Raw genomic sequence first — 11748 nt, 5'->3', positions numbered from 1 at the left:
TCCTGGAGACGGAGGGTAGGAAAGAGGCTTCTTCCCGGGCGAAAGCCAGGACTAGGGGCGCGCGGGAAAAGCCCGCTGGGCGGCCGGGCTCGCAGCCAGCGGGAGGGCGGACTCACCCTCCGGGGCCGGAGGGGCGTTCCCCGCCCGGGAAAGGCCTGCAGCTGCGCGGAGGCGCCGGCAGGGGGCGCGGCCGCCGGGCCAACCCCGGGCGGCGGGCGGGTGGTCCCTCCCAGGCCGGATTTGCCGCGAGGCCCGCCGCCCGCTCCCCGGCCCCCTCCCTCGTCACCTCCCCGCCCTCTCGCGGGCCCCCGAAGCGCGCGGCGCAGGCGCGGAGCACGGCGCAGAGCGCGGCCTCGGAGCCTAGGCCTCGGGCCCGGCGCGCAGGGCGTGGGGCGCGCGGGAGGCAGAGGGGCCGGCCTAGTCGGCGTCCCGGGGCGCGAGGGCCTGAGCGGCGCCGCCCGCCGCTGCGAGACCGCGCGGCTCCTCCGCCCGCGCCGCGCCGCCTCGGAGCTGCGCCGGGACGGGCCGGCCGTGCCCGGGGGCCTGGTGAGTGTGAGGGAGGAGCAGGGGGCGGCGCTGCACCGCTGCAGGGACGCGGGCGTGCGGGCCGTCGTCCCGCGGGAGCGGGCAGGGGGGACCGGGGTCCGTTCACACTGGAACTCGGCCTTCGTCTCCCGGCGGGATGGCGTCTCCCTCCTCTATCCCTCAGGCGGTGCCACCCCCAGCGGAGGACCCTGGGCCAGCCGCGGCCTCTGCCGCCCTTTTCTCTGGGGTCTACTTGGCGCCTGAGGCGGTTGCGAGGCGCCGGGGTGGAGGCGGCTGTGTTCGGGCGACTCGTGCTCTGCTGCTGCGACGGGCTGCGGACGCCTCTCCGGACCCCGCGGACCCCTGGCCCTGCCGGCCCGCAGCTCGGGCCCCGGCGGCGCATCCCGAGCTCGCGCCGCCAGTGGCAGCCGCGGGCCCGGCGCCCGGTCTCCAGTCGGTTGTCTGACACGCTGGTTACGGTGCTGCTGCAAACCCGTTATCGGTTTTGTTTCTAAGTACAGCCTAGGGACATGAGTTATTTGAAGCAGTTTATCTCTTTGCAAAGACAGAGGTCTGCGGTTGGACTGAAAAATAGCTATTTAAATACTCACCGTGTATTAGGTCAAGACTGACTCCAAGTTGGGGACGTTTCACGTGGCATGACATTTTTGGAAATGTAAAATGTACATGCGTACCTTGGCATAGGAGAAGTTCTAGATATGTACACCAAAATGTTAACAGTGATTTTCCTGGATGAATGGGTTCCAGGTGACTTAATTTTTTAAAAAAATTTCTGATTGTCCCGCAGTGACGCGAATTAATGTGTAGTTCAAGTGGGGAAAGGAGGGAATGTTAAGTTGCACGTGCTTCAGAATCGTTCTGATAAGAAGATTGTTAGCAAATATTCTTACGACGTCCTTTAATAAAAAGCCAATTTTTTTCATCAGCGCAAGTATGCGTACAGAAGTTTGCTGGGACGCAGACTGTTTAGCATTGGGTACCTCTCAGCCCTCAGTAGGAGAGAGACCTTTCTTGCGCCAGGTGATCTTACTCTTCTTACCTGACAGTCTGGATCCAGGCCGGTTTGCATTAATTTAAGTGCCACGCTTGGTTTCCTTTCCCTTGTTATTGTTCGAGTTCTAAAAAGCTTGACATCTATTCTGAAATAACAAGAGAGCAGTTAACACTTTGGGTAGTGATCTCCCTGATAACTGGCAGAGTACCTAGAACAAAGTGTGACGCTTTGGGCTGTATAAATTCGGAAGTGTACAAAAATATTAAGAGTAAATTTTGAGGCTCGACGCCTGTAGCTCAGCGGCTAGAGCTACATACACCGGGCTGGCGGATTTGAACCCGGCCGGGGCCTACCAAACAACAAAATAACAACTACAACAACAAAAAATAGCCGGGCATTGTGGTGGGCGCCTGTAATCCCAGCTACTTTGGTAGGCTGCGGCAAGAGAATCACTTAAGCCCAGGAGTTTGAGGTTGCTGGGAGCTGTGATGCCACAGCACTCTACCGAGGGTGACATAGTGAGACTCTGTCTCAAAAAAAAAGAGTAAGTTTTGAAATTTTAGTTTATTGGGTTTTTTTGTTTGTTTGTTTTATATTGTTATTTTTGAATGCAGTGGATTGAGAAAGTTACTCAAGGAATGCTATTCATGTTATTTGGTGAGACATTTTATAGATGAGCATCATTTCTGTCCATATCATGGTTATGAGTTTCTTTAGGTGATTTCCTTCCCCTCCTGCCAGTCGGTCTCTATGTAATAACTAGAGGCAGGATATAACTTGCTGGTGGGGTAGTGATCAGCAATGAAGATTTACTAACATGGCGTTGGTTACACAATGCCCACCAGTTGGAAGACATTAATTTTCATCTCTGATTCTGCCATTTCTTATGTTTGTTTGTTTCCTAATTGGTGAAAATGAGGTGGGTTTGATAATAGCTTCTCTATGTATCTGACAGAATTATGAAGATGAAATAGAACATGGGATAGGAAAAGGCTTAATAAACTGAAAAAAGCACCATCTTATTAAATACTGTATGACCATTATCAATAAGTACGCATACATCCCCTGGTGATGAGAAAAGCAGTCCACAGGGCAGGTGGGGGAAACTCACTGTGCGTTTCTGTTTCTGACATTCATACCTGTCACTGCTTACAGTGGAAAGAACACTAATGTAAGAACTGATCTGCTTGAATTGGGGTGGTCACTGCATTTATGTGTTGGTTTCCAAAACCAGAAGAAAGGAGTTGAAAGCAGGGGCTTTAAAGTCCAAGTTAGGTCTTTCTTTGTCCCAACACTTGAGTATTCATCGTTGGCTACTGGACCTCTGTTTCCTCATCAACATAAAGGAGTAATAATAACAATTTTGAGAGGATGCTATGGATTTAAAATCTGAGTTGGTGTTTTCGTTATGTTTGCTTTCCTATGCCTGAATAAATCAATGCAAATTTATATTGCCGTTTTGGTGTCAAGATGTAGCCCTAGTGTTAGAAGGCAAATTCATTTCAAAATATGAAAAAGTTACATATGATCACATTTATCAATATATGCATTTGTTTAGTACTTAGTATGTTATAGTCAAAAGAATATATACTTGAATATAATACCGTTGTATTCTCGAATCTCAGACGTGAGCTAAATTTTTGCTTATAGAACTTATGTTTTACTTACAGGCATTTTTTAGCCATCTGTGGAAACTTCCCTGTAATTTTTTTTTTCTTCACTCCAGAAGTAAGAATTATACCAAGTAAGTGGAATATGGTGAAACTAATCAGTTAATTTTATAACAGTTCATAGAAACTTAATTGTTATATTAGTTGCTATACCTGCATGTTCTTAGAATGTTGAATGTGACCTTATAAATAAGAAAAGGATTTTTTTGAAAATTACTTATATTCTGAGTTTCTATGTGATGAATATTTTTTCTAAAAGCCAGGAGGCCAATACACATTTGTGACAATTTTTTTTAAGGAAATGTACCTGTCTTTAGTTTGAAACCTGTATGAAAATATTCTCAATTGGAGGAAATATGCCTGTAAAACTCTTAAATAGGGTGCCATGGGCACAATGTTTATTTTTTTAATAAAAAATAATTTAACATAGGGTTTATTGTAATTATCTACTTCTTACAATTATATCAACATTTGAAAAAGAATTTCTCAACCTTAGTAAGAAAGAAAATATAAATCAGTGTCTTGTCTTTAAATTTGATACGGAAAAAAGAAAAATACAAAATACAAACCAGAGGAATTGTTTAACATTTCTCTTAAAGGGTAGATTTTTCAGGCTGGGCTTGGTGGCTCATACCTGTGATCCCAGCACTTTGTGAGGAACACTTGTGGCCAGGAGTTGAAGACCAGGCAAGGTAACATAGTAAGATCTCACTCTGCACCCCAGCCTCTGGGTGACAGAGTGAGCCCTTGTTTCTTGGTGGGAAAGAAAGGACAGGTTTTCACGTGACACAAACATTTTTTTTCTTTTTTTCTTTTTGTAGAGACAGAGTCTCACTTTGTTGCCCTTGGTAGAGTGCCCTGGTGTCACACAGCTCACAGCACCCTCCAGCTCCTGGGCCTAAGCGATTCTCTTGTCTCAGCCTCCCAGGTAGCTGGGACTACAGGTGCCCGCCACAATGCCTGGCTGTTTTTTGGTTGCAGTTCAGCTGGGGCTGGGTTTGAACCCACCACCCTCAGTATATGGAGCTAGCGCCCTACTCACTGAGCCACAGGCACCGCCCCCCACACAATTCTTATTGCCAATCTGTTCTTTAGTGAAAAGAAATTGTATAGCAATGTTAGCAGTTACTTATCATATTAATTTTTTTCGTTTTTTAGATTGAGAAGATATGAATGAGTATCCTAAAAAAAGAAAAAGGAAGACTTTACACCCTTCTCGTTATTCAGGTTAGTATATACTTAAATCATTTTAAAGTGGTGCCATAGATTAATTTCTATGAAATTTTATTCTCATCCATTTTCTCATAAATGATTAGATAAGACTTAAATACCTGGACCAATTTTTAGGTAAGAGAACACTTTAAATAAATTCTTTAAATATATAATCTTCATTATTTACCATGTGCTAGGCATTGTTTTACAGACATTGTTTTATTTACTCCTCACAACTCTGTGGGTTGTAGATATTTAAAATTAGAGAGCCGAGACTACTTAGCCAGCATAATTGGGATTTGCCTGTCTGAATCCCATGCTATGCTTAGGGCACAACAATAAACTCACTAGAAGATATTTTGCATTATTGGAGGGAAAAAACTTTCTTACACATTATTTTCAGAAATGTGAGCTTTCGTTTTGATTGTGTAATTTTAGATCCTTTGAAGTTTCTTTTGCTATCTTGGCAGTATAAGAGAAGATGTCTTTGTGGCTGTATCTAATACGTGTGTGTAGAATAGTCTGAAGTGTAACTATTAACCTACCCAACCTACACATTCTTACATCTGAGGAAATTAAGCCTGGTCTACTGCTTACTGGGCCCTTCCCACACAAAACTTGAAATGACTGTATTTAGAAGCCCTCTTAAATGGTTCTTAGACCATTCCCATGTGTATCAACTTTTCTCTGTAGTACATGGCATATCTTCCTGGTAGTTAATTCACTATTTTGTACAGTTAACACAGCATTTATCATATATTTTTATTTTAGGGGATTCCAACTGTAAGGCAAATGTATCCTTATGTGTTTTAAAGTTATATGTGAAAGTGTATAATTTGTGGTTCTTTCAGAACTCAATGTCAGTATCAGATATAAATATTAAAGCTTTAAAAATTGAGGAAAATTATAATACCATACAGTATTTTCATAAAAGATGCTATAATTAAGATCATGAAAGTTTGTATATGTTAGATAGAGGGATATCATTAAACGTGTGTTTATTTACCATGCTTAAATTTCTTTTTTTTTTTTTTTAATATTCAGACTCTTCTGGAATAAGCAGAATTGCAGATGGATTCAATGGAATTTTTTCTGACCATTGTTATAGTGTCTGTTCTATGAGACAGCCGGACTTAAAATATTTTGACAACAAAGGTATATCTAATATTTTTGAAAATATTTTTCTTTAAATTGTTTTTATATTATATTCTTATTTGAAAATATGGTTGAACTATGGGTTGATGATTTCAAAACAGGCAATTGTTTGAATTTGTTATAATGTAAGAAAGTTTTTTAAGAAATCAGATAAGCAATATTAATTTTTAACATTATTTCAGACATATAAACAAAAGCACACTCTCCTAAATCCATTTTAGTTGGCTCAGAACTGGATAGGAACAAAGCAAGAGTGTGTAAGCTAGAATTGGGAGCATTTATGGTGAAAAGTTAATACAGTTTTACACACTGGTTTTCCACTCAGCTCTGTCAGTCTGGAGGACTAATAGAAAGAAAAAACAGGGAAATTGGGTTTTTCAATCTTGCATCTTCTGTTGACTCCTTTTTTATAGAGCTTTGGATAAATAATAATTTGGAATTGGGATTGTCTCGGTTCCCTTGAGCTCCTGTTATAGGCATGAAAACATAAAGTGTTAAAAACATGCTTGATATAGATTCTGAAGATTGCTTACAGAGATGTTTATAGATATGTATATACATGTACAAAGTAGTATATGCACATTTTTGCTCTTTTAGCTACAAGAGCCTAAAAGAAACAACATCCAAGTAGTGAACACATTTAGTGCTTAGGTCTTAGTTTCTAATACCTTTCTTTCCCTAGTGAAAGGAACTAAGGTTCCTTAGAGAAATATCTGGGGCAGGAAATATATGAGATGAGCTTGGAGCATCTTGTAGTGCTGGGAAATAAAGGAAATACTCAGAAGAAAAATACAAAACAAAACACACTTTTACACTAAAAGAGCATAAGAGTCAACTGAAAGAGTTCCCAATAGCCAAAATTGAAACAATTCGTGAAAAGTAATGAATTATAACCCAGAGTATAAAATAAATATCCATGAGTCACTATACTGATATAAATGATTGAATAAATAAGGGGAAAGAGGCTCCACGCCAGCCACATACACCTAAGGTGGTGGGTTCGAATCCAGCCCGGGCCCGCCAAGCAACAACGATGGCTGCAGCCAAGAAATGGCCGGGTGTTGTGGCAGGCGCCTGTGGTCCCAGCTACTTGGGAGGCAGACGCAGGAGACTCACTTGAGCCCAGGAGTTGGAGGTTGGTGTGACCTGTGACGCCATAGCACTCTACCCAGGGGGACAGCTTGAGGCTCTGTCTCAAAAAAAAAAAAAAAAAAGAAAAAAAAATTGAAATAAGAGGAAAGAGACAAATTTGTGAAGAAAAATTCTAACTGCTTAATGTAGATACTCCCCCTGAAGGAATAACTGTGTTTTAAGTGTGGGCTATATAGTAATTTCCTTCCAAGGAGTAAAGTGTAGAAAGTGAAAAAGTGACTTTACAGTGGAGAAACCTGATAGCCAGGCAACCAAATCAACATGAACATGAAATCATTTTGTAGTGTGTACCCTTGATAAGATGTGAAGAAAATGGGAGTTTGCCTCTTTGGCCTCACTTCCAAAAACAGATTCCAGTCTGGTCACTGAAAAGAAAACCCCAACAGATTGTATTAGTGGAACATCCTACAGAATACCTAACCAGTACTGCTCAAAACTGTCAAAATCATGAGCAACAAGAATGGTGAGAAACTGCCGCAGCCTACAGTAGCCTGGAGAGAGCTAACAAACCTAATGTGATACGCTAGCAGGCATCCTGGAACAGAAGGGGACTGTAGGTAAAAACTCAGGAAATCTGGGTGAAGTATAGACTTCACTTAGTTACCATGTATCAATGTTGGTCATTAAATGTAACAAATGTATTATTTTAATGTAAGATTTTGCTTGTAGGGAAACCTTAGTGGGTATATTGGAACTCTATACTATCTTTTCAGGGGTTTTTTGTAGTAAAGTCTATTAAGAAAAAACAAGGGTCAGTGCAGTGGCTTATACTTGTAATCCTAGGACTTTGGGAGGCCAAGACAACAGGATTGGCTTGAGCTCAGGAGTTCAAGACCAGCCTGAGAAAAGCAATACCCCCTGTCTCTACTAAAATTAGAAAACTTAGGGGGGGCTGTGGTGAGTGCTCATAGTCCCAGCTACTTGGAAGGCTGAGGCAGGAGGATCCCTTGAACCCAGGGGATTGAGGTTCTGTGAGCTAGGCTGAGGCTACAGCACTCTATCCTAGGGCAACAGGGTAAGATTCTGTCTCAAAAAAGAAAAAAAAAAAAAAAAAAACACATTGAAGCCCAAATGTCTCTATTGATTTGAATTTCAGTTTCTCCATGGTAACTTTAAAACACAGGGGCTGGGCTGAAGGAATAAACAGGTATTCGGACTCAGTAATTTGAAATTAAAATTTCTAAGTAACATCAACAGGTGTATTTTAGTCCAAATGAGTCACAGAAGCAAAAGCAATTGTTGGGCAGATTTTCTGTATGATTGGGGTATAAAAATAACATCTCTTCATGACTAAGTTTAGGTCCTTTGTTTCTTATTGGAGTTAAAAATTATATTAAAAACAATTGGTGCTTTGTTTTATAATTAATGCTTAATGTTTTGATGTAAATAAGTATTCTTTCCTTTTTACAGATGATGATTCTGATACTGAGACGTCAAATGACTTGCCAAAATTTACAGATGGAACCAAGGCCAGAAACAGAAATCAGAACTACTTGGTTCCTAGTCCAGTGCTTAGAATTCTAGACCACACTGCCTTCCCTACAGGTTGGGGAAACTAATTGCTAGCATTGACATTTGGTATAGCTTAGTGGAAAACAGTGTATATAATACATTTATTTAGCAGGTCTTACTGAAAAAAATAATATAATGTTGTTTTATTCTTCAGAAAAATCTGCTGATGTTGAAATTTGTGATGAAGAGTGTGACTCACCTGAATCAGTCAATCAACAAACCCAAGAAGAGAGTCCTATAGAAGTTCACACAGCTGAAGATGTTCCAATTGCTGTAGAAGTGCATGCCATTTCTGAGGACTATGATATAGAGACAGAAAACAATTCCTCTGAGAGTCTCCAAGATCAAACTGATGAAGAGCCACCAGCTAAACTTTGTAAAATTCTTGACAAGAGCCAGGCTTTGAATGTGACTGCTCAGCAGAAATGGCCTTTACTGAGAGCTAATAGCAGTGGCCTCTATAAATGTGAACTTTGTGAGTTCAACAGCAAATATTTTTCTGATTTAAAGCAGCATATGATTCTGAAGCATAAACGTACTGATTCAAATGTGTGTCGAGTATGCAAGGAAAGTTTCTCTACCAACATGCTTCTGATAGAACATGCCAAACTACATGAAGAGGATCCCTACATTTGTAAATACTGTGACTATAAGACAGTAATTTTTGAGAACCTAAGCCAGCACATTGCAGACACCCATTTTAGCGATCACCTCTACTGGTGTGAGCAGTGTGACGTGCAGTTCTCTTCAAGTAGTGAACTCTACCTACATTTCCAGGAGCACAGCTGTGATGAGCAGTATTTGTGTCAGTTTTGTGAACACGAAACTAATGACCCAGAAGACTTGCATAGCCATGTGGTAAATGAGCATGCGTGTAAATTAATAGAATTAAGTGATAAGTATAACAATGGAGAACATGGACAGTATAGCCTCTTAAGCAAAATTACCTTTGACAAATGTAAAAACTTCTTTGTATGTCAAGTATGTGGTTTTCGGAGTAGACTTCATACCAATGTTAATAGGCATGTGGCTATTGAACATACTAAAATTTTTCCTCATGTTTGTGATGACTGTGGGAAAGGCTTTTCAAGTATGCTAGAATATTGCAAGCATCTAAATTCACATTTATCTGAAGGGATTTATTTATGCCAATATTGTGAATATTCAACAGGACAAATTGAAGATCTTAAAATTCATCTAGATTTCAAGCATTCAGCTGACTTACCTCATAAATGTAGTGACTGCTTGATGAGGTTTGGGAATGAAAGGGAGTTAATAAGTCACCTTCCAGTCCATGAGACCACATGATTATTCTCTTTATTTAAATTTACAGAATGTTAATGTAAAATAATAAATTCAGCTTTTTTTGGCTATGTTAAAATGAATGATTTTAAACCAAACTTTAAAAATTTGCCTTTAACATTGTCCATTTTCTTGGCATTGCTCCATTTTTCAGTATATAATTGTATCTTGAATGTGGTATTTTCAATTCCATGGTAGTTCATGGTTTTAATCATTCTTGGTGACTGTCATCCTGTTTCTTATATGTGCTCCAATTTCATGAATTGAAAAACGGGTACTGAAGGAAGAGCTACAGTTCTCCATCCTTAACCATAGGTGCTATTTTTTTTTAGGACAAGCTTAGATTTTCATGTATGAAGTCATTAAATTATTGTACTACCAGAACTAAAATGCAACATAATACACAGTCAGATCCACTGATAATCCCACTAGTAAGAAACCAAACCTTCCTTTTGTGTTTCCATCAGTAGTTTTCTCTGGTGATCAGTGGACTCTGGTTTTTTTTTTTTTATATAATCCTTATATGTGTCAGAACTCATACTGAACAGTGAGTTCTGGGTTGCAAAAGAAGTAGTTTTTGGAGTTGTCCATCTTTGTCCACAAGTTAAAAAGAAACACAAGTGCTGTGTAATTATTTTCATAACACCAGGAGGCCAGTTTCATAGGAGAAAAAGATTTGGTTTTCTTAGTCTGTTTTTAAAATTAAAAAAAAATTTCTAAGCCCCTTTGTATGTGTTGACTACTTTAAGTTGGGAATGGAGAGGAACTAGTAAAGGGTTATAATAATCAAAGTAACTGTTTCATAGCTTCCACATTTCATTTTCAGTTATAGAACCATGTCATGCCCCAACTTCTGATGTATTGGTTATCGACTGAGAAAACCCACTGAAGTATTTATGTGAGGTTAGGAAGATCTGGGAGATGAAGAATTACTGGGATGGAAATACATAAACTACTTATGATAATGACTGCCACAACAAATAATACAAATTTAGTCACCTGTCTAACAGAAACTTAATTGTCTCAGTTCTGGAGGCCAGAAGTTGGAAACTGGGGGAGCTGGTTCCTTTTAAGGGCTCTGAGAGAAGGATCTGTTCCAGGCCTCTTCTGGGATTTTAAATGGCTGCATTCTCCCTGTATGCAAATCTGTCTTTAAATTTCCTCTGTTTATAAGGACACTGCATACTGGATTGGGGCCCATCCTAATAACCTCACTTTAACCTGATGAAGATGCTAGCTCCAAATAAAAGTCCCTTTCTGTGGTACGGATTTGAACATACAAATTTATGGCCATGCAACTCAGTAGCAGCATGTGAAATAGCTGTAGCAAGATTTATGTGACTTGTTGCCCTCAAATTAACAAGCTTTGCTGCTCACACTTATTCAGGCATATTGATAACAGTTGAAACACCAGATTATGAGCAATGGTTTTCCCACTTCCAAGAATCCTGGAAATTTTAGTCTTAAAAATGGTGGCTGCAAGTATCCTCAGAACCTATCATTTTTATCTCATCTATTTTGTCATATATGCATACCTGTGTTCCTAGAAGCTCACATTCCATCTGATACCAGCATTCCTGGTGGGGCTATCTGATGGTTCTCAGAAGACTTAAAATTGTAGTGATTTAAATTATAGGAGGACCTTAGAAACCATCTCATTTAAACCATCTCTCTAGTTGTCTCAGTTTCTTGTCCGCATAGAAACTTAGACCCTTATAAGGCCAAAGACACACAGCCAGGTCTATCATACAGCTGTGGGATCCAGGGTATTTGGCTCACAGCCTCGCAATATTTCCATCACACCATGTTACACAAACCAATGGTCCTTGAGCTGTTTTTCATGACTACCTAGCCATTCACTAGCTTCTCGGTAATTCTGTTTTTATACTTTTTATTAGATATCCAGTCCCAGGAATTTGATTTTCAGTGAAGATACCTTGAGCCATGCCTTGGTTTGAAAGAAAAATCTATTGTGTGGCTTTATGTTTGATCAGGTGTTAGTAATCAAGAGCCTGTGATGAAACTACACAAGAAAAGTAAAAACCAACTTTTAAAACCATATGATTTTGTACTTTCTGATGTATCTGCAGCTTGAGGTCATATCCCAATGACAGTTTGTCTAATAAAATTTTTTTGCTTAGTTTTCAAATACATCCATGATTGAACATAAATTGCCTGTATTTGGTCTGTATTTTTTTTTTTTTT

General features: G+C 40.3%; 1 protein-coding gene and 1 pseudogene across 1 annotated transcript; one reads left to right on the top strand and one right to left on the bottom strand.

Moving 5' to 3' along the window:
• The first annotated feature begins 380 nt into the window (after window positions 1-380).
• Window positions 381-9644, top strand: ZNF639 (zinc finger protein 639). Its single transcript, XM_003794280.3, has 6 exons — window positions 381-546; window positions 3211-3284; window positions 4369-4437; window positions 5467-5577; window positions 8140-8274; window positions 8396-9644. Exons 3-6 carry the CDS (start codon window positions 4380-4382, stop codon window positions 9547-9549), a joined length of 1458 nt encoding a protein of 485 aa, XP_003794328.1. The 5' UTR covers window positions 381-546; window positions 3211-3284; window positions 4369-4379; the 3' UTR covers window positions 9550-9644.
• A 407-nt stretch (window positions 9645-10051) lies between these two features.
• Window positions 10052-10168, bottom strand: LOC111726756 (annotated as a pseudogene).
• Window positions 10169-11748: the final 1580 nt, after the last annotated feature.

Source organism: Otolemur garnettii, unplaced genomic scaffold (genome assembly GCF_000181295.1).
Source record: "Otolemur garnettii isolate 467f Iridium unplaced genomic scaffold, OtoGar3 scaffold00078, whole genome shotgun sequence".
Taxonomy (NCBI): Eukaryota; Metazoa; Chordata; class Mammalia; order Primates; family Galagidae; genus Otolemur; species Otolemur garnettii.
The sequence above is the reverse complement of the archived record's forward strand: the minus strand, read 5'-3'. Positions and strand labels throughout refer to the sequence as shown.

Excerpts from the sequence above, each read along its gene's own strand:
- ZNF639 (XM_003794280.3), top strand. The coding sequence starts at position 4,380 with ATGAATGAGTATCCTAAAAAAAGAAAAAGGAAGACTTTACACCCTTCT. Across the intron at positions 4,438-5,466 it reads ACACCCTTCTCGTTATTCAG|ACTCTTCTGGAATAAGCAGA; the intron begins GTTAGTATATAC and ends TTTAATATTCAG. Across the intron at positions 8,275-8,395 it reads CCACACTGCCTTCCCTACAG|AAAAATCTGCTGATGTTGAA; the intron begins GTTGGGGAAACT and ends TTTATTCTTCAG.